Here is a 22,940-nt window from a genome sequence, read left to right as displayed (position 1 = left end):
TACAGTACATGATACTGTACATAACTTACTGTAATACATATAGCAGTGCATCCCAGAACATATATAATAATTGTGCAACAGTTCAGAGGCTGATGACCATCCACCTGGCAGATGGTCAGAATAGGAAGTTATAGGTCAACTTCTGACTTCTATCCTTGACCTTTAAGGTTCTTCTGAAGTGGCTTTAATGTTAATCAATCATGTTGACAGTCTAAATAGGACTGACCCATCTGGCAATAGAGAAACCGCTCTTTTGGGTTTGTGGTAATGATCTTACATTGTTTTTCATTCTTATTTTTAGAAAACTGATTATTAACTGCCATTCACTCACAATTTGGTATGATGCATAAAATATCTAACTGCTTACTAAACTTCCTAAATCAGAAAATCTTTGAATAGTAGTCATATAGCAAGGCGCCAGCACTGGCGCCAAGAGGTACTTGGTATTTTTGTAAGCTGGCAGATGGAGTTGAGTTAAGTCATAGAGGGAAATCTGAAAACAATGATATGGTCCTTACCCTCAGTCAAATATTTAACTCAGTTTGAGTTAATAATGAGAACCAAATGAACAAAGAAGCCCGTCTCACATCTGTGGCTGTGGTAACTGTACAGCAGAACTTCGTTGAAAGTATGCATGCTATCAAATGAGGATAGTGGTAAAACATGGAGTGGCAGATAGATTTTCCTCCTGTATACAGTATACGCCAGACAGGTCAGGTCTGAATAGACGAGGGAGGCAAGTAATTCAGCATATCACTGTACAACTGTCATCGCTTTTTTAAAAATGAACTTTCTTAGTTAGATTAAGCTCTTTTATAGGTACAAATAACTTTTTTTTGTTATGATTTTTCCATCTTGTCTATAATCATAACTCAAAATCACAGTTAGGATCTTTGGATTTTTTGTTGGTTTTAAAAGAGTTGATGCAATTTAGAAATGTGTAGGAAATGAGGTTTCAATTATTTGTTCTATTGTTAAGGGTAAATGGAAGTCATTTTTATGTTGATGAAGTCAATTTAATTACTGCTTATTAAGGTTATCTCAAATTGGCAGTGTTGGTATAAATTGTATGTGAGATTGTTTCATTTTCTGTGTTTGAGGTTAGTGAAGTGAAAAAAAACTGTAAAATATGTATGTCAGACCACATTCATGACATTTTTTATTGAATACATTTGTTGAATAATAGAAACCAGAAGTGTGTAGATACAAAAGAATAAAGAGGTTTCTAAGATGAAGAAACCTTATTCTAGAGTGATTTATGATAAGCTGATTTTGAAAAATATAAACTCAGAGTACACATACCGTTAAGAGCACTCCTGAGGGCGATAGGATATATTCAGGATTAAAATACACAAAAACATTTTAATTAGGTCCGAATTGTTGCATATTGAAATATGACATTCTTAAATGTCTTTTCAGGTTGACCTTTTGTGCTCACATGTACACCTCATTTCAATCATTTGATGTGACATGTATTCATTAATTCCCAGTGGTACATTTTAATAACCACAGTCGTGAAAGCAAGTGTAATTTCACTGCTTTGTTCACGTGCAAAAGAGGGAAACACAACAGAATTCAAAGTTCTTAAAGTGAAGCCTACCTTCATTTTGGATGATTTGATATCCAAATGTGTTTCTGTGAATGATTTCTCTATTTATCATTATCGTTAAATTACACTTGGAGACAGAGCATGCAACCCTAGAAACGCAGCTAGAAAGCTTTAAAATGAAAGTGAGAGGTTCATAAATAACATGGCAATAGGCTAAGAGTAAAAGTAAGAACTCTAAAACCCTTCTATTTAATATCTCTCCATGTTTTAAAATCCAAGGCAGAATATGATCATCTCTTATCTGTGGGAAGTTTGTAATATTTAATACAAATCAAACTGCTAAATATTGTTCTCACACAACAGTTTTATCTAATGCTATATTTAGGAAAACTAATACTATTTTTATGTTTTGAATTAAAAATCTTTTAATAGGCTACTGTATATATTTTTGATCTTATGAATATTCCCCTGGAGTTCAGCAGTATATGGAAGATTTATATTGAGTATTACATTGCATGAGTTTATGAATAATTACCCGACCAAAGCTAATTTGTAAGTTTTAGTAACTGCTTTGTTGTTTGGCATGTTGGGGTTAAGTGTGTTAAGTCCAAAAGTGTCTGATGTAATGGTTAGAAAACATTTTGGTACTTGAGTTGTTCAAGTGTAATACTACAGAGTAAAAAGAATGAATTGTGTACTTGCTGTTTTTTGTAGTGAAACTTTTTTCACTGTTAAATTTTCCAACCAGTGTAATTTGTTGTTGTAAGATATAATTTATGTGCTCCTTGCTGTGGTAAGGACATCCATAGTAGTAACCAGGTATTCTGAAGTGTCACTACTACATCCAGTGCCACATTGGCTGCATCATGTTTTTATCCTGTTCAGGTTTGTCCACATACTCTGGGGGAGGTGGAATCCCATTAGCCAAGATGTTATAGTAGTGTTTACCTTCCACCCAAACATTTCTCCAGGAATTGTCACTGTTATTAAGCACAATTCATGTCCGGGGGAGGTTATACAAAGCCATGAAGTGATTTGGGAAGTCCTGAAGGTTTCGTAGAGTTATTTCCCAGTATGTCTCTGCATCCAAATGGAGACTGAAACAATGTTTGAAAGTACAAGTAATCACTGAACTGGAGCAGATCTTGAGTTCTAGAGAATGTTCTCATTACTGGGTTGGTGGGTTTTTTCATTATTGATTTATGGTCCAAACGGGGGTGCAGTATTCAGCTGCCGAGAAGATCAAAGTTAAGTCAGATGTGTGTAGGGCAGCAGGTTTTACACTGCAGCTTGTGCTGGCAAGCACCAACTTAAAGTCCCTGATGATGTGGTAGATGTGTCGCTTCTGTACACATTGAAATAATCTGGATTCAGGGAGCTGACCCGTGAGAGTCCATTGATAAGTATTCTTGAACTTCTGAGCTTGCCATACAGGTAGACCCCCACTCTTCTAACACGTCAGATTTAAGGCTATTTTTTGGATGGGGAAGTACTTACTGTAGGTCACTCTTATTGATTGCATTTCCTGTTCAACATTGTCCATAATTTTATCTCCAGCTATCGTAAGAACCTGGTCTTTAATAGCGTATTTGTTTCTGCCTTGTAAGGTATTTCTATGACTGTTAAGAAAAAGACAAGGTTTCTGATTATACAAGTTTCAAATGGTAAGACCTGCTTAGGGCTGTGTTCTAAGAATTACTGTATGCCAGAGTTAAGCCTATCCAGCTTTTGAAAGAATGCTGTGAACGCATTGGGTACAGTATATGTTTGATGTCATTCAAAATGGTGAAATCATTACCAAGTCATCCATCTGTTTCCAGTTGTTCGGGGATTTACCACTTTCTCTTAGGTTTGGCATGAAGAGGATTATTCCAGTGCAGTGTCTCGTGTTTTTTTTTCCTGTTATCTGGGGTTCTGTTTAAATGTGTGTTGGGCCCAAAGGGATGTAGCACAGTGTCCGGATATGAGCAGATCACTCAAACCTATTCCACGTTTGTTTTAAAAAAGCTCGGCAAGCTAGACATTCTGGGCTCTTGCTGCGACTGTGGTTTCTAGTAACGCAAACAATCACAATTAGCTTCATTTAAACCACTAACCTATAACAGAACACATTTGGATGCAGTTGTATACCTCTTAGCTCAGAAATTATACTTTTTTTTCTTTCAAAGTATCAACAGTGTCCTAAAAGCTTATAAAGTTTTTTATTTTCACCTGAAAAGGGTATGGAGGCAGGTATTGCTCATACAAGCAATATGCTTATCTGTTCTGCAAAGTCAAGTGGTGAGTGGAACAATGTCATCAGTATGCATCTTAGGCATCAAAATTGGTATGTGCTGTATAATATTTTTTCTCAGTGCAGTCTTTCTGTCACTCTTGTCTTCCAAAGATTAAATCTGGAAAATTGTGGTGACCATCATTAAACTCTTTACAAACTATGCAGTGCTAATTTGTGCTCTATTTTGTAGTTCACAGAGAGTACAACACTCAAACTTGACGTTTGATGCTTTGACTTTTGTGTTTATATTTTTTTTTATCTTAACTGCAGTTGTGCAGATTTCCTGTTTGAATAAAAATGAAATAGCCAGTGGCTGTCACAAGGTAACGGCACAGATGTGCTAACCGCCTTCAGAATATGGTCCTCTTTTACAGTCTCGATGGTCCTATGTCTGTTCAACTTCCAGTAACAAGCCATCATATCTTTACCACAGTTCTTTGAAAAGAGCCCAACTCCGTGGTATCGAGTGCATTCTACAAACCAGAAAACGACATTAGTGTCTTTATTGTTCAGTATTGATCTATACAATTTCTCGGTTGTTTTTTTGGGAATCTTGAAATCAAAGGTTGCCCTCTGATATACTTGCTTTACAGAACTGTAAAGTGAGTTTTGTGTATTAATTAAAATCCTTTGTTAAAGTGATTACAAATTTCATGTAGCCTGTCATCTGTTTAACTATTAAGTGTGCATGGATATAGATTACTTGGGTGATCTTTTCTGGATTGTACAGTGTTATGGAGAATTAACATGTAGTTAACAGTTTACCAGTCATTATTTTGGTAGTATAACTGGATAATACTGACCTATAATAATTTAATTGAATAATTTCTTTCATCCTGAAAAAGCTCAAAGCACTGTGTAAGAGTGAATGCACTTCATCCACAACTGAAGTAAAGTTCCAGCTGTACCTGAATAACATCCTCTAGTTAATCTGTACCAGCAGCCCCACTACATTTCAATTTAGTAAGAAACTGCATCAATTAAGTGTCATCTTTTAGCCAGATTTTGCATTACTGGAGAACTTCATTATGAAGTAGGTCATAGTTTGGTGATTCACTGAGCCATGATGGATATGGAGATTTTTTTATTTTGTCACTACAGATTTTGCTTGCTAACTCTACCCCCTACTGGCAGAAATGTGGTCTGTTTCTGTTGCTCTTCTGACAGATGAAAGTACAGTTTATGCCAGTACAGTTTAAGACTGGTGACTAGGTTATCAAAATCTCTGATAGCCAGAAAGTAAGCCACTTTCAATTAAACTGATAACAAATGCAAGTGCACACAGCAGGAAATGATCTATTGTTCTTCCATGTTGAAATGTTGATAAGAACACTGATAGCTAAAGGATTTCAACAACCTCTCCTCTAACATTTTCCATGTCCTTTGCAGAAGGTGTGTTAGGTAATACACCGAACAGTAAATGGCAAGGTGTACTTTAGCTGCTTCAGTTACAAGCTTTAAAAAGATGTAAAACTACAGCTACAAATCTTACATCCGTATAAACAAATTTATTTTGCCTCTCTGCTTATGTTGGGCACTATATTTTAAATAAACAAAGATCCTGGTTGGTCACTTCCATGTGATGTACATCTACGTACAGTATGTTAAAGCTTGATAATTATAACACCTGTCAAAAGCCACCGTTTAAATTGTAAGATATAATTTCCAGTAGTTTGATACCTGCTTGCTATAGTTATGTCATAGGCCTGTGAGTAGTATCTCTTTTATTATAATAGATTTCAAAATGTCAAAGCACTTTACAGTAATGCACACGTAAAAATAAAAAAAACAGTATATTAACCTAGAAAAACTAAAAATAAAACTATACATTTAAGCTTTAGTGAGCAGGTTTTAAAGCAAGATTTAAAAACATTCACTGCCACAGTCTCCAATGAATCGGAGCCGTGCCTTCCGCAGAGGCAGTGCTGCATGTGAGGTTTGGCTGCGAGTCTTTAGCAGAGTAAGGAGGTCGGAATCACCAGGTCTCCGAAGACGAGTGGAACTACTGTATACTCCTGCAATGGGCTCTTTAAATATTCTAGAGCTTGATCATTCAGGGTCACATTAGGTGGGGCTAATGAATTTACCACTCGGCTATCACTACAGTACTGTAGATGTGAGGAAAACAGCCTTCCGAGGTTCCTAATATGCACTTCAAACGATGACACAAGGTCAAAAGTAGCACATCATCATCAGCAACTTCACTGAAGTATGAGCATAGCAATAATACGTATTTTAGTGTAAGACACTAAAATGTTCAAATTCAGCTAGTGGTGCTGCATTCTAGTCTGCAAACGTGCACAGCGTAAGCACACCAGAAAAATACAAGTCCATAATGGCAAATAATCTGACCAGGAGGCAACGAGAGTAAATATTAAGTCTCTGCACACAGAATCCTGTGAAATACCCTAAGTGGGACAGACATCAGATTAAAAACAGGCAAGATTTATGAATTGGTCTCTGGCAGCCACGTAGGAGCCAAAGCAATGAAGGGAGGTACCAGATTTCAAATTATCTTGATGTAAGTTTGGCAGGGTCATTCCTGTACAGCAAACAAATGTAGTATGCAGAACATACTGTTACATCATTTTTTGTAAGGTCTTGTACTGTTTGTGAACCACAGGAGTTCACATTTCTGACCAGAGCAAGTTTTTAGTAGTCACATTTTTTAGTGTGTAGGGTAATTCTGTCTTTGTTTTGCGATTTGAAGAACCTGTTGTCTGGTACTACTTTTCTGTTCAGGGATTATTAATATTTAGTTTAGAGGGAAGCATGCCATTTCCTTAACTAGCCATGGAGACGATTTAACTTTCGTCAGACTTTCCCATGCAGTTGACGTGTATTTGCAACTGTATTTCAGATCCTAGCAACTGCTTTTGAGAATATTAATGTCACAAAATATATTGGCTTTTAGAAGGAGTAATATCATATAATCCTTTCAGGTCATTATTCATCCTGCTGTACTAACACTGTACAGTATTTCAACTTTTAGTAGCTCAGAGATGCATGCTTTTACCAAATTAATGTTAGTAAGCTTTTTATGTTTAATGTAAAAGTAGAGAAACAACTGATTTCAAAATTGTATTAACATTTGTGTGACTTTCATCATGATTGCAAATGTTATAAAGTTTATCTCCTCAATATTTGTCAACTGTGGCAGTGCTGTCAAAAGTTACATTGTCTGGCTTGCTGCTAGTGTCTCTGGGTGCAGGTGAACACCTGACAACCTCTTGCTTGTCTGTAATAATGAAATATTCCCTCCTTAAACATTTAGACAGCCAATGCAACTCATGCAAATGTAAAATACAGAAATACAAGATGCATAATAATCCATTGTGAAACAGATAATTGTATATATGTTTCAAATTTAAAATGTACAAAAATATTCTATTTCACATCTAAGAGTTATAGCTAACAGTTCTTGAACCTTTAAAATGTTCCAGGTTCAGGTTTTATTCTCATAAATACATTTCTAATGTGGGCGTCGGCTTGTTTTGAAGTTCATTACTGAAACAAAAAGTTCTTCCATGATGTCTATTGATCACTACGGCCGTTACATTTTTCAGATTTTTGGTTGTCTGGATTTTTCTTGTGCCGTTTTTCTTTTAGGTGCAGCTGTAAAAAATCACACATTCAGGTCTGGGTTTTTTACTGGATCGCCTTAGAAATAGTCTGGTTTGTGTCTACTCATATATAATATTAGTCTCCATTTTAATGTACTACAGTATCTCAATCTACAGCATTGTATATTAATTGGAATTTTTGTGCGCCAGTTATTAGCTAGTAAATATTTTCACATAGGGCTGTTATTAAGACCCAAATACAGAAAATTGCTGTATATCCTCTAAGCAATTATGAGAGCCTTTTCATTTTAAGGCCTTGGTGTTGCTTTATAGAAATTGATATACAGCCTAATTTAGGCCTTGGTTTTAATTAAAGCACCATGGCAGGAAATTCTGCCAGAACTTTTTTTCCTTCAGTGCACAAAAATGCTGTTTTCCTCTTCATTGTGCTTTTTAGTTTTCCTGAGCAGTTTCAGTGTCAAGACCTGTTTTCTTTGAACATTGTCATGATTCAACTTTCCAAAAAGATCAGAAGAGTATAATTAAACCCGTAGGCTTTTTGGCATTTGTTAGTACATAACGGTTTCAAGCAAGACCTCAGAAACGACAATATGAAAATTCTCCCTCTGTCACCAAGGGGCCAAATGGGATATTTTTATTAGTTTAAGTTTTATGTGATCAAGTGTCTTTGGTGTTTTGAAAAGATCACTTTTATAGAGTTCTGCACCTTGGTTATCACAAAATGGTATTTTTCCTCTACTGAATATAGATTAGCACACACATCACAGAGGTCTTCTGCAAATGATGGAGCTCTACTTGACCACAAATCAGGTCTCTTTAAATGAGGCATAACACTTTACCGGAAGCCATGGATATTTTCTACAATGTTTTTCTTTTTACTTTAGAACATGAAAAACACATAGATAAGTGCAACATCTGGATTTCAAAACTGCATTCTCAAATTCTCCTTTAGAGGGCAGAAATATGTATGATCTTTGGGATTATGAGGCCTAGTAAAACTGGCCTAGTTCATGGTTTATTTCCTTGAGTTTACCTTGAAGTCAGTGCTGTCACAACATCATTCCTGAATTGCAAAAGTACACTCTGAGTTGCATTAAGCTGATGTGGTCGTAATGTGGACAAATTTGATCTTTCTGGTTCTCAAAATATTTTCTTCTGGGTCTTTTGTGCAGCTACAGTATACATACAACCCACTGTCTTTCTGTGGTAGTCAAGTCTTGGCATGCTTTTATTTTCTGATTCACAAGTTTTTCGTGAATGGACAGTCTGGCATGGTGGTAATATTGTTATGACTTCTTTTGCATACACTGGAATTGATTTATAAAAGTAGGAAATTACTTTTACTTACATTAGGGAAAAAATATTCACCTGCTGGTGGTGGTAACCTAGGCTTATCAATGGGAAACATTTATTCAGTTCAGTCTGAGGGCATCGCTAGAATAATCGACTCTGCTCTAATCATGTGCTTGCACTTCTTCAGCACCCCAGGGCTGAACATTTTCTTCAAACATTACCAGTTGATGCCACCTTTCTCTGTCATCAGTGCATTGGGCCCATGTACTACAGAGACAGTACCAGACAGAGTAGGTTGTGAGGCTGGATATTCATAGTTTGGTTCTTACTTCCTTGGCTTGACCAAGCAGCTAGTGAAAAAGCACCTATTCACCAGTAGAAAGGAGGTTTAAAACTAACTTAAGATGACTTGTTTCAAGAATAACATTGTTACTCTGGCTTGGGGAGCTTGGGAAGAAAGGGATTAATTTGAAGACTTTCCAAGGTGATTATTTGCCACTGTTGTCTCTTGTGGTGGCTATTGAGCTGGTGATCTAGGCATCCTCTGAAACCCTGAACCTAGAATCAGACATGGAAGGAGGGGTGGGGCCGATCTACAATGCGGCCATGAATAAATTTCAGACGGAGACCTAGGATATAAAATAAGGACATGGACCCAGACTCAGTATTTCATCAGTGTATTACAGATATTTTAATGCCATAAGTCATGGTGTTTTCCATAGCATTTCAAAGTGTAATGTAACCTTGGTTATGGGGCTTTTTCAAAGTTTAACTTAATGAATTTAGAATAATACCTCTTTAAAGATTCAAAGAGTAGCATTATGTAATGTTTGGGTACTGAATGGAAAAAGTCTGTTACCAATCACAGTCAGTTCTTTGAAGTGCTCCATTTTTCATACAGGTATGTGGTAAATTTATTTCTTAACCTTTGTGTGTGTGTGTACAGGTATGAAAAGACACCGGCTCAAGAAAATTACTTTGGTCGACTTAACATTTCTTTATCATAAACAAAAATATTCTTTTGTGGTGCGACAGCTGCTCAGATGGTGTTTTTTTTTTGTAATAACGTTGTGGTACAATAAAAACACTGGAAAGACCATAGATGATAGGAGGACATTTAACCCATTGAGCTCGTCTGGTTCTAATTCTCTGTTGTCCCATTGCCAGCACAGCCTTCCCACCCCTCCAAGTATGAAAATCCCTTGAAACCACTGCCCCCCTGTATAGCCAGTCCAGCCTAGCTTGCACGTCGGGAAGGTAGGAATCTGCAGCACCCAGCAGAAACCTATGGGGATAACATGCAGACCCTTCACAGTCAGACAGTTCTCTTCAGAATTGTACCCAGGGCCCTGTAACTGCAGTAATAGTACTACTGTATCTATTACTGTGTGTTGCCATGCTGGACATAATGCTTACTTTGAGTATAATTTTGTTAAAAGTAATTTGTTGGTAAAATGACAGAATGAAACAATGTTCTGTAGCTACTGTATGCCTATACCCAGAAAAGTATCAGAATATGCAGTGGATAATGGTATATTGAAATTGTCACACTGTTGAGATTGGGCCTGTATCCACATTTCAGACCTTACCCAATATTTCACCAGTAGCTTCTGTATGGATAGGGGATCCCATTTTTGTTTACTTGTACCTTTTACTCTGTCCCCAAATCCTTTGTTTTTAAGCACGGTAAGGTCAGTTCTGTGCTCTTTTTCAAAGATGCAATTTTCAGACCAATTAACATTGAACATTTCCACAACATGTGACCTTAGAATAAATATATATTGTATTGTATATTGTATAATATTCCTCATCGACATTGAACCTGAAAAATATAATTTTTGTATTATGGTCCTAAAACTGAGCATTTTAAAACGATAAAAAATCGTTTTGAATTCCATACCTCTTGTGTATACCAAAGAATTCGGTTTGCTTTTTTTTATTCCCCACGTTGACTTGAGAACGTAACCAGCTTTTATGTGCTGTTTCTTATATTGTGATATATACTGTATATGTGGTATGCTTCTACTTTCTGCATTGTACACTTTCTTTTATTTTTAACAATTTGGTCTTTTGTCTGCAAAGTCCATTATTCTTCTAAATCCAAATTCCATGCTGCTGCTTCTTTTTTCCCCACTCATCCCATTTTTGCATTTGTAAGTACAGTTGATCTAGTTAACTTCACTAAAGTCTAAATCATTGATTGCTTTTGGTACAGAAATAAAACCATTATCAGAATCATTGTCAGAATTTGAAAACCTTTGTTACTTACTGTATGACCCAGTGTTTCCCTTCAGAGTGCATTTCTGGAGCATCACAAGGGTCTCTTTCTTCCACCTGCTGAACATTGCTAGACTAATATTCTCTGCCTATCTGATGTTAAAATATTGAGAAAAGTCTATTTAATCGAGATCAGACTACTCAAATTCTTCATTGGTGTGCCTGCTAAGGTATTTAACAGGCTTCAGTATGTCTAGAACTCAACAACTTGTGTGCCAGCTAAAAGTACTGGACATCAGCATTTATTTTATAATACTTAAAAGATTTCTGGAACTACAGTACAAATGTGTAATGTCGTGTTTTAGAGGTATTACATGTCCTTGTTGCTTGATCATAAAATTAAAGTAAGACCCTTCTTTTTTAATTCCATGTTGGTTGTTTCTAGCTTTGTGCTATTTTAGTGCTCCCATTATTTTACTTGTAACAGAGCTCAGACAAATTTGTTTGTATGGTCTCCTAATTCATTTTTGTCCCCATTTCTTTAAATTGGTGTTAATTTCACAATCCTCCGATCTATAACTGCAGCATCTTGTGACGTTTGAAATACAGTATGTTTAAAGATCACTTAAGAAAAGGCCTTATCTCCTTATGTAAAACTGTGAAAATGCCCTCAAGCCCCAGTAATTCAGCAGTTTCCAAGCCATGCTATTAATTGTAATCACTCTGTCATTTCTGATAAAATTACTCAGTCCTGCTGGAGGACCCTTTCTAACTTGGATGGCCTAATTGCCATCTTCTGGTGTAAACATTAGTGTGAAATATTTATTTTGCTCCTACTGTTCAATGGGGAATACAGCTGCTTAAAAACATTTTTATTGACCTGGTCTTTTTACATGAACAGGATAGAATAAAGGGGTTAGATGTGATAGGAAAACGTTTGGTAGCCATAATTATAAACTATAGAGTACGTGATGAACATCTGGCAAAACAAAATTCATTCAAAATTGCTTACAGAGTACACTTGTTTTTTTCTCTAGTTGTCAATTGAATAATGGGTCTTATTGCAATACATTAACTGTGTGTTATCAATATTTGCTTGCTCCTTTGTGGCTCACACATGATGTGGCAACTGAACTAATTATTAAGTCACAAGTATTATTCACATATACAGTAGGTTAGGTTTGATAAACATCCTTGTCATGTATAAAACGCGAATGCCCGTCAATAATTTGGTTTGTGAAACAATGATTTTGAAAGTTTTGTATGCCTGAATGATTTTATGGTGTTTGATATGTAGTTTAACTACAGTACAGTAAAAATGTTTTGTTCAATATCTCCGTTTCATTCCTGTAATAATGCTGATGTTGTGGGGACAAAAGGTCATTCTGTATATGGTCATGTTTTATGTTTAAATTATCATAGGAAATTAAGATACATTTTAGCTTGTTTTAGAAGCATGTACTGTGGTGTACATTATCAGTCCATATCAATGCAGAAAATCATATCCATTTTCTTACTTCAAGTAAGGTTTGCTGGTCACCAAGAGGTCTGATCTGTGAGTGTTCTGTATTTCATAACTGATTATCACTATTAGAGTCCTGTGGCAAGAGGGTTTTTTTGCTCTCTGAGACTGAATATTATTTAAAACAATCTAGGCAGCGTGAAAGAAAGCTATACATAGCTGTTGGTACATGTACCATGCTAAATACAGCAATGTAATTCTATATCTCAGATTAAACAATCTACAACTTCGACTGTTTGTGTTTAAACATTTACTTTTAAAGGATTACAGTTTAGGGCGCCAGATCCTTGTGCCTAGACAAAAAGGCGACATTAGGAATTTAAACACAACTGTTTAAATTTTAGGTAGCATTTATTTCATTGTGACTACCAGGATCAAAACGCGTGCAGATGATATAACTGTGGAGATTTAACAAGTATTTTACTTCATGTGCTGTACATGGAAATCAGAGCGAGCTATGTTGCTGATTTAAATTGGCCAAACCCCCATTAGTCTTCATGTACAAGGATATAAATTGCTAAGAAGAGAATATAATTAGGCAGATAACACATGGTAACATACACTTTAGCTGCTTGAAAATGCATGCCATTGTTGTCAATGTATTGTGGCATACCCAGAGAGGGGCTGCCATGACAGCAGTATTTTTATAGATCATAGATTATAGTCACAAGGACACAGAGATGTGCACACATCCATAAGGTAAGAAAGAACAGTGCTCTTTAATTTCACAGTGTTTTTGAATTCCAATAAGAGCAAAACAAAAACGTAGCTCTTTTAATTAGACTACTTCTATGAATATCCCCTTCCATAAACCTACAGTAGGTGGGCAGTTTAAAAAAACAAACTACAGTACCTCTCAATTGTGGGGAAAGAAAAGCTGCACACCTCAGCTTCCTGGTTTTTAAATTCTTATCCCAACAATGGTCTTTGGACAGTTGGTTAGGTGACTGAGATCACCTGGTCATCCCCCTGCTCTCATTGGGGGAAAAACTGGTCATTTCAATGCATTTCAAATGCATTGAATTCTAGTGTCTGGTAATGTCATACTTTTGTTTTATTGGTACATTAAGGTTATATGACCTACAAGTTAGATAAATTAAAGGTGTTACTTGGTAAGCATTATAGTGGTAAAAGGATTAATATTATTTTAAATAAACTTTTAAACATCTTTTTATACAGTTCTATATTCCTAGTGGTACTTGGTGATAACTCATCTGCAAACTTTTTTGTTCAGCTTAGCTTGTTTATATAGATTTTTGAGAACGGTTATTTTTGGTAACTTGCTTGTGTCAAATACAGTACATCAGTTTTACATCTGTGTGAGAAATTGAAGTCTGGAAATTGAGATTGCTTATGTGTACATGAACGAACTCTTAACTGCCCATGCAGAGAGAGACTTTGTGAAACGTGTTTGGCTGTTCTTTTAGAGTTTTTCTTCACGGCTTTAATGGTTTTTCTGCCATCAGCTGCTGTCATTTTCCTTGGATGACTTGGTCTTTGTCAGTAGTTTACTCCTTTAGTGGTTTTGCTTTTTCAAAAAAAATTCCATATTGTTGGTTATGGATGCCCAGTGTCAATGGTTCTAATTAGTATTTTCTTTCTTCACCATTTTACTTTTCAACAGTCTCTAGTTCTCTTCTTGATTTATGCCTTCTAACTTGAAAGGCAGACCCAAAAAGCAACTCCAAAGTCTGGAAGCAAGGCTATACAGTACATTCACAGCTCTTTTATGTTTTCACAATTAATGCAACATGGTGCACCTGACCAATTAGAAACACCTGTCAGCCATTTGTCCCAATACTCATGATCACCTGAAATGGAAGGATAGAACAAAACAAATTACATTGTTCTAATGTGGCTAAATATGTTGTGCTAAATAATACCAGGTAATAAAAACTGTGATTCCCAATGTTGCTTTATTAATCTTTCGAACTGAATTACACATTTCATGAGTACACAGCGAACATGACAAATTTCACTTCACTGTCCCAGTGCTTAGCCTTTTCACTGTAGGTACCAAATTTAGTTAATTGTGTCTTTGCTCATCACAACTGCTTTAAGCAGCTTAGGAGTGTCAAGCTTTAAAAGAAATGGGGCCCTGCAACTGTGGGTGGCACCGAACCTTGTGGGAATAGGAAAGAAATATTCCAAATCTGTATTAAAGCTGTCGGCTTTGTACATAGATGACTTGACCTCGATCGGGGTCCTCGGAGTTAACTGGTTAAATCAGCGAGGGATTATGCCAGTTTAAGCCTGAATCAAGCCAGTGTGAGGAATGAGCTTGTTTCACCATTGTTATGTGGTTTTTTTTTTGCTTTCAAGTGTTCCTCATAATTGTCCAACATTTCTTGATAACCCTTGCCTAAAACTACAACTGATCTTTGCCCTGGCTCTTTTACTGATTCATGTGATGAATTTCTTTGCCACCCAAGCTACTGACACTTGTCTCCAGCAGGTTTCTGCTCCCCTGGAAACAAGGGTGTTTTAAGGGCTTCATCAAAGCTTAAAACCCCTAAAGCCTTTTGACCAGTAGGTCACACTTCACCACTACTTAGTATTGCACTGTCCGTTCTTTCATGGCTCACTCATCATTTGTCTGACAAGTAATTCTCTCTTTGTGTGCCTTTTCCAGCTGTTCTGAACTTGGACAACACAGTGGTTGACCTGGAGACCCTACAGGCCTTGTATGAAAATGTAAGTTTATAAAGCAAAGAGAAAGGAGTCATCTTTGTTTTTAAAGAAAGAAAAATGCCTTTGTTTTACCCCATCCATCCAGAGTATACTGTTAAGTCTTACTGAACACACTTACTCATTACCTTTGTTATTGAAACGTGGTTTGTAGCATATAATCCCTTTAGGAGAACATTAGAGAAATTTTAGCTTTGCAAAGGATTAACATGCCAGTGACTTAATGCAATTATTTAATAATTATCAAATATTGGCATTTTTAATATTATATTGTTGTTACTATATACATTCTCTTAATGTTCGTGATGCATGAAATACACAATGCAACATACAGCATTTGAGTAAACATTTGAAGAATTCTAATACACTAAATCTTGTAGCTCAACATTCGAGAGAGCCCAGATTTCTTGTAGGTGAGATGCTTAGTCCTTAGATACCTGCCAATAGTAGCACACAAATGTAGAGAATACTACATTGTGTCCTTTACAGTATTATTAAAAATCCAAAAGACTTCTGCATTCAATTTCTAAATTGGGTATATGGATTCAAGCGTTTGATTGAAGCCGATTTAAGGGTATTAATGATAATGTGAAGAGGTAGTTTTTTGATTAAAATGTTCGTTTTTTTCTGAATATTAAGTGATCATTTAATAATAGTAAGAAATTTCAGTGTTCCTTTACTGCACTTTCGTTTAGTTAAGAGTGCACAGACCTGGCAGCAACAACAGAGATGCCTAGTATTGAATAATAATGGAACTATTGTTTTACTTTTCCCAATATCACACTACTTTTCCCTGAAGCATTATTTCAGCCAGTTCAAGAAATCATTTGTTTTGCATCAAGCAAAAAAAAAAGCATTTTGTTGAAGACCTTGATCCGTAATGTTTTTTAGCTTTAAGTCCTGAAAACATGGTGCACTTATCACAGTGTAACCTTATTTTGTGGGACATTAAGAAGTGATTTCATATGTCCTGTATGTACATATGTAAGAAGTGATTTCCAGTACAGTATGTCCTATGTCTTTTTTTGTTTAAAAATAAATTAGTATGGAAGTATAAGCTGGATGAGCAACATTACAGTTTTGTTTACATTTGTTGCAGGAGTTTTGTTTTTTTAAAGTCTGGCGGTGGAAATTCTTTAATATGACCAATTTTAATCTCCACTTATTTAATTTGCACACAATACATGGCGCCTTTGTCTTTTAATATTTCCTTAGAATAGAATGTTTTTTGTGGAATCCAGGATTCATGTGTTTGGAATATGCCCTACACTGTGGAATATAAAGTTTGGGAAACCTCCAAAGCAAATAAAACATGCATTAATATCAAAACAGCTATGCAGACCACAAACCTGGTGGAATGTTTGCTGTTTACTCTGGAATTAAAGTCTTGTAAAAAATCTTTCAACTTCTCATTAAATAACACTGGTTTTCCTCCACCACCGGTAAATTGTTGCCTATGCAATATCAAGTAAGGAAGTAAGTTGACTTTTATGGTAAATAGGCTACAGTATGTTTTTTTTTATTTTCTGGTATATTTGGGCAACAATTTTGAAAAGGATATTTCATACTGGCTATTTGTTTTTTTTAAGCAATAACTATAAATTGTAACAATAGCACAATGATTGAGACATAATAAGGTGTCGCAAAATAAGTTTAACGTGCAGCATGTAGCGTAAGCAGTTGTTTTCAACTTTAAAAATGTAAAATACTCAAGATGGTTTGAGTAAGTTATAGATCCATATGCAAGGAAGCATAGGCATATTTTTTCAATTTTGTTTACGTTGCACTTTTTAGATTCTGTGAAATTCTTGAAATAGTTTTGGTTAGCAACATAAGAAGCAAAGTTCTTCACTACAGTTCCGCATGAAACATATTGATAATCATAATATCCTATGACACAAGACATACTGTATCATGAACAAATGTGTCATAACTAAAGATCAAACAATTTTTTTTCTTTCGCTCTGGCCTGAGGCTGTGATGTTGACTTGAGAAGCAAAGTTGTTTCTCTTACACATGTAAGACTCCAGCCTGTCTCCTTTTCTAATTTTTAACCACAGCTCAAGCAGACACCATGGCTCAATGCTGGCATTTTGCCTACTCAGCTAGTGTTAGTCAGAATAAAAAAATCTTAAGAAAAACAAAATATTAGAAGTATGACAATCAAGATTTCGCAAGTTAAAAAATTAAATTGTGCTAAATTTGTGATCTTTCTTCCCTTTGCATTAAAAAGAGAGCTACATTCAAAATTAAGTTTGTCTTGCTGAATTTAAAGCATGGCCTGAAACTATAGAGAGGCTACTAAAACTGAGAATGTACCTTTCTCATTTTCTTCTTTCTGTTGCTCATTTATGATGCAGTATCGGATATAAAAGATCATTTCAGAAATAAAAATCAGAACCTTTAAACCAGGTTTAACCAGTGACACAAGAAAATAATTGTTTCTAATTAAAGCACAAAGGAAGCAGTCCCTCAAAAGTCACTTTATTCTAATAAAGTAAAATAACATTTATTTAAATATAAAGCAGCTACTGGTATATTGCAAAGTGGTCTTTGGGTATATAAAGTTCAAAATTAAAAATGTCTTCCAAGTGCAATACTCTAAAAGTTCTACACTGTATTTAAATATTCTATAGAGACCTAAAGAAAACAGCTTTCACACTGTTAACCTCAGTCCTCCTTTGCCCCAAGCAATGAGATATATTGTTCTGTGGTTCATGCGTTTCATATGAATTTTTGGAAACCTTTCAGAGTTGGTGTTCATGCCCCATCTCACGCAATGATGTCGTTGCTGATAGTTCACAGCTATAGAAAAAAGATTCAATTTATTGATCTTTTGATAATATCTCAGTGTTACCAATTACTGGTCTCATTCATAAATGTACAAAAGTCTGTTTTTTATTAAAACTATTTACACTTTAAAACACTAAATTAAAACCAGAGCGTGCCCGTGTGGACAGATGGCAAAGTGATCAGCATACTAATTCAGTCTGTTTGATGCCAATGTTTGAAGTACTGCCCTGCTATGCACGGACTGAAGTTAACATTCTCGTGTTGTGTTTGATTTTAGATTCTAGGAGATCTGAAAGTGATAAAAGGGTCTTTTCTTGCAAGGCTCTGAATACAAATGTAATCACCAGTTATTTATCTTTTTATAGCCCCCAGTTTGGAATTGGCTTGGGAATTGTCTTACTAGCTAGGGAAAGGCTAAGAATCATACTCATGATCCTCCAAACATGTGCGCTGTGTGAGCTGCCTCGGTTATTTCTTTTCTTAGTGTGCACAACTTCAGCTAGCTTGAATAAGAGGCGTCGTGTAGCTTTCATTTACACCTAGAATGTACCAGCGGCTGGTATTGCATAGCAAGCCAAGGGTGCTCTTCTCAAGTGGTGTCTGTGGCTCCCTGGTAGCAGTTCACCGATGTGTAGATTGTGGAGTCATGTTCCCAATGGGCTACTGACGGAGTCGCCAAAAGCTGGATTAAAGGGATCTACCTGCGATCTGAGCAAGTGCCTTTACTTCCTGAGAAACATGGAACACCTGACAATATTATAGAACCATCTTCCGTTGGTGATGAGCTTTTTTTATGTGTTCTTTTCTTAAAAGTTTGAGCATAAAATGCAAACATTCACCTGTCTGTTATCAGAAGTCCCCCTTTTTCCTGGTAAGTTATGCAACATACTGAAGCCAGTAGCTTTGGTTTCTTCACACCTTCCAAAAACATGCTGGCTAGGTTAATTGGCATTTGTAAATTGTCCCTGTGTGTTTGTTTACAGTTCTGTGCTTCCAGGAAAATGCTAACATCACTGGTGATTTCCTGGGAAAAGAGCACATACTATTTGTACAATATTAAAGCTTTTGCACTGTTCCACTTTGTGCAACATAATTCTACACAAAGTACCACTTTCCCTCATTTTCTCCGAGACGTGTTCGACCTTGAATCAAAACATGTTGACCTTTAAATTGTCCTTTGATAAATTTTGGACAAAGCAATTAGTTTTCGTGACTCCTGGGGTTAAAGGTAGGTAACTTTAAATGTTTTGTGTGATCAGTTATTCTATTTGTTGCTTTCTAAAACAATTAGATTTTATACTTTGTAAAAACTGCATTCATTTCATGTAATAACATTGAAAAGTGTAATAACATGTTTCATGTGATTAGAACTGGTGTGCAGTGCAATATTACAGTGAATAATACATCTAGGTTTCCATAATACATGCTTATCCTCCTGGACCCTGGTGGCACCTGAGGCTTGTTTTCCATTATAACCGTATGAGTTACTGTATGATACAAGGTGTAGGGTAATAGGATTAATCAAAAACAAACCTTTTATTAGAGGAGACTGGTGCAATATTAAGGAATATGGACATGCCAATGCATTATACCATTTGAAACATTTGTCTCCCTAATACAGTTTAGAAGCTTTCTTGCTATAAAATTACCCATATATTCTGTAGTATATTATTCTAGGAGATGACATAACCTCATAATAACCATATCTAAATAGGGCAATTAAGCAGGAGATTTCTATTTGTTAATACAACCAGATTTGACATGTTTTTTATTAAAGTTTGCCGTATTAATAACCTACAGTATGTGCGTGGCCTTTGATGTTTATTTTGGGTCACATAATCAAATTAGGAAGGATATCTTAACTCATTATTGATATTTAAATATACAGAATTTTATTTAAAAGCCTTTTTTGGTATATATCCATTTTGATTAAAAAATAATGGAAAATATGCCCAAAAAAGCTTTGTGTTTGTTATACAGTACGTTACTTTAACTGAAAGATCAGCAGGTGAAATGTTTTAAAGTTTTCTACAGTTCCGCTGGCCAAAACTGTATGGCAGCATGCCTGAATGTGCGTCGTATATGGGGGGGAAGACATTTGAAAAGGGTTTCTTGAACTTCTAAATATGTGGCCTTGCCAATTTAGCTAAAAACCACAAATAAAAGATTTAAAAAGGATCCTATTAAATATTGGCCACAAACATAAGCACCATATACAGTACAGTACATGTTCTGAAGTTGTTTCTTTCCCTCTGTAGCCTGCTTTTTCATATTTGGCTCTCAGTTTCGTTATAACCGTGAATACACACAATTACGAATGATCAGTTGTATTTCATGAACAAATACATGCCAAGTGCTCTTTATCAAACTATTTTATTTAAGTGCTTGGTATATTTTATTGCCTAAAACCAAATGCAGTAATCAGGAAAATAATGGATTATCGCTGGGGGTGCACTGGCATTTCAATAAACATTTCTTAAGAAAAGTAAATGTGATATACAAAATAACACTAGTTGTTTTGGTTAATCGACTTCCCACACCTACTGTATGATGTGAGGAACATGCATCAATTTAATTAAAAAAACAATTTGGATTTTACAGCTCTTAATACTTCCAGTATCAGTATCTGTTAACATGAACAAGGAATCAGTGCTTTGACACATTGTAGCTTGTTAAGCCCTTTAAAATTTGTTTCCTGACATTACAATGTAAGGTCTTTAAACCACACTTTTGGTAATCGTATGACACAGTTTGTGCAGGAAATGTTTTAGACAGTGTGGTTTATTTTTTGTCCTTTATTCGTGCTTGTGGCAAGTACAGTTTAAGTGTAAACAGTATTAAAATCATGTTCTGAAATAACTTGTTTTGGTAGGGAATAGCTACATTTTTCAATTAAAGAAATCTGGCTATGAAAAGACAAAACTGATTTTATTTTTAATTGGATGTTCATGGTAGATGAATGCCATTTTAGAAGGTGCAATATCAATAGCACAATGGAAATTTGTAGCTATACTGTTTGAAATGGATAAAATACTTCCTGTCTAGCTTCCACGCTACAGTGTAATTTCCGTATATTGTTCAAAGGTGGCAGAAAAAATCCTTCTAATGAGTGTGTGGGCTATCCTTTATACTGTATGTTTTCTTTTTCAGAGAGCTCAACAAGAGGAGATGGATAAAATAGAAAAGCACGTGAAGTCTACTAAAGAAAAGGAAAATTCAAAGCCATTGGATAAACCTGAACAGTAGGAACATTTTATTTTTTCTGTTAATCTGTTTATTAAAATATTACAAATATTGTTTTTGACAGTGTAAATACTGTATCTCTGAATTCACTGCACATGTATTATACAGTATGTAATTTCTGTAATGTATTGCCTTGCAGTTCTTTCAGTTATTGTAAGCAGTTTTTCATGTGAACAACTGATACATTCTTCTTGATTTCTTAATTTATGCCATGATTAAAAAAACCGTCTTCTTTAAATGGTAGTAGTAGTACTCAAATATTAGAATACAACTTGCAGCATACTGTACTAGAAACCAGTTTTATGGCACTTGATACTTAAAAACATCTTCCAAATAGGCACAATTGGAGACAAGCCAAAGTGTCATTCTTGGTAGCTATGCAATGCATATCTTGTAAAATTAAAAATAATTGTTAGAAGGAGAGCAATGAATAGTCTTTTTTCAGTTTCGTAAATGGTTTGGGGGTATAATTATGGAATACAAATCATCCAAACTATCAAATAATTTTATTCCATTTTTCTTCCATACTCTGAAGTACTTTTGATAGACTGGAATTTCTCACTTCTTAAAAATACTTTTTCTCTTTAGCAGCATATTTCTGAATGCAAGAATTCACATAATGGCATTCAGTGGACTTTTAAAATTGTATTCCACGAAACAAGCTTGCCTTATTCTCTTGACACAAGGGAAGTTAATTCCTGTATATCACCATACTGATATTTTTACTTGTCAAATGCAATTCCACTGGCAATTTGCCTCTTTATGTCAGACAATTAACCATAGTTGCTGGAAGAAACTTAACAGACCTCAGATTCTATTATTAAAGAATACAATGTGGTTTTTCTGTAATCTGTCTGCCTTTAATGTTAATGTATCCAGAATATTAACCAAAGGGTTTAACTGCACTACATGTCTAGTTGATTACCTAGTGACCCAGAAAGATCTTGATTTAAAAATGAAGTATGTGAAGTTTGTATTTTATTAAAAATAATTCCCTTAATTTACTTTATTTCCTGACTTCACTTTCTCCCTTAGATTCCTCTATGAATTGTCTCAAATCCCTAATTTCTCATCAAGAGTATTTTGCATCATCTTTCAATCAACTTTCATGGAATGCATATCTTCAATCATTCGTAAACTTGAAATACTTCAGAAAGTTTGTTCGGTAAGTTAAAGACCTTTTTATGGGAATTGTATTAAGCACTAGTTATTCTGGGATTATCAGATGTTTTCTAACTGGAGTAACGGGCAGAAGGTGTTCCGCTTAGATATCCCTAGTGTTTTTTTTTCCCTTGTAACTCTGCATTTTGTTTTTTATTTCCTAGAGTTTACAGAGCAGTGCTGGTGTGATGAAGATCCTTGGACTTGTGCTTGCTTTTGGCAATTTCATGAATGGTGGGAACAGAACGCGAGGTCAAGCAGATGGCTTTGCTTTAGATATTCTTCCCAAGCTTAATGATGTGAAAAGCAGTGTAAGTGGGCATCTGCTGTCTATAGTACCAGTGTATAAAAATTATTTCTTAAAGAAATATTTAAATAGCATCATCTGAAACAGTGAAGAACGCTTCCAATCTGTTCAGGTTTCTGGGTTAGTGAACAGTTCATGGACCCCCAATAAACTGTACATGTGTACAGAGGAAGTGCACAGCCGTTTTGACAATCTGCAACATGTTCCAGAGCAGTGCTTCAGAGAACACAGCACCAGTCCAGATCCAACCAGACCATACATTACATTTACAATACAGCCATACTGGAGGAATCTTAGTCCATGGATGT

General features: G+C 35.5%; 1 protein-coding gene across 1 annotated transcript in view; it reads left to right on the top strand.

Moving 5' to 3' along the window:
• The window catches only part of fmn2b (formin 2b), an 89,460-nt gene that overhangs the window by 38,643 nt on the left and 27,877 nt on the right, over positions 1-22,940 (top strand). The window contains exons 9-12 of the mRNA XM_088933775.1: positions 15,073-15,134; positions 21,072-21,163; positions 22,200-22,329; positions 22,490-22,636. Coding sequence (XP_088789901.1) covers positions 15,073-15,134; positions 21,072-21,163; positions 22,200-22,329; positions 22,490-22,636 — 431 coding nt within the window. The remainder of the gene's footprint in view (positions 1-15,072; positions 15,135-21,071; positions 21,164-22,199; positions 22,330-22,489; positions 22,637-22,940) is intronic.

This window comes from Atractosteus spatula, chromosome 15, assembly GCF_055471065.1.
Source record: "Atractosteus spatula isolate fAtrSpa1 chromosome 15, fAtrSpa1.hap1, whole genome shotgun sequence".
In the NCBI taxonomy this organism is placed as follows: Eukaryota; Metazoa; Chordata; class Actinopteri; order Semionotiformes; family Lepisosteidae; genus Atractosteus; species Atractosteus spatula.
Note: the sequence above shows the minus strand (reverse complement) of the source record. Positions and strands in the feature narration are given on the sequence as shown.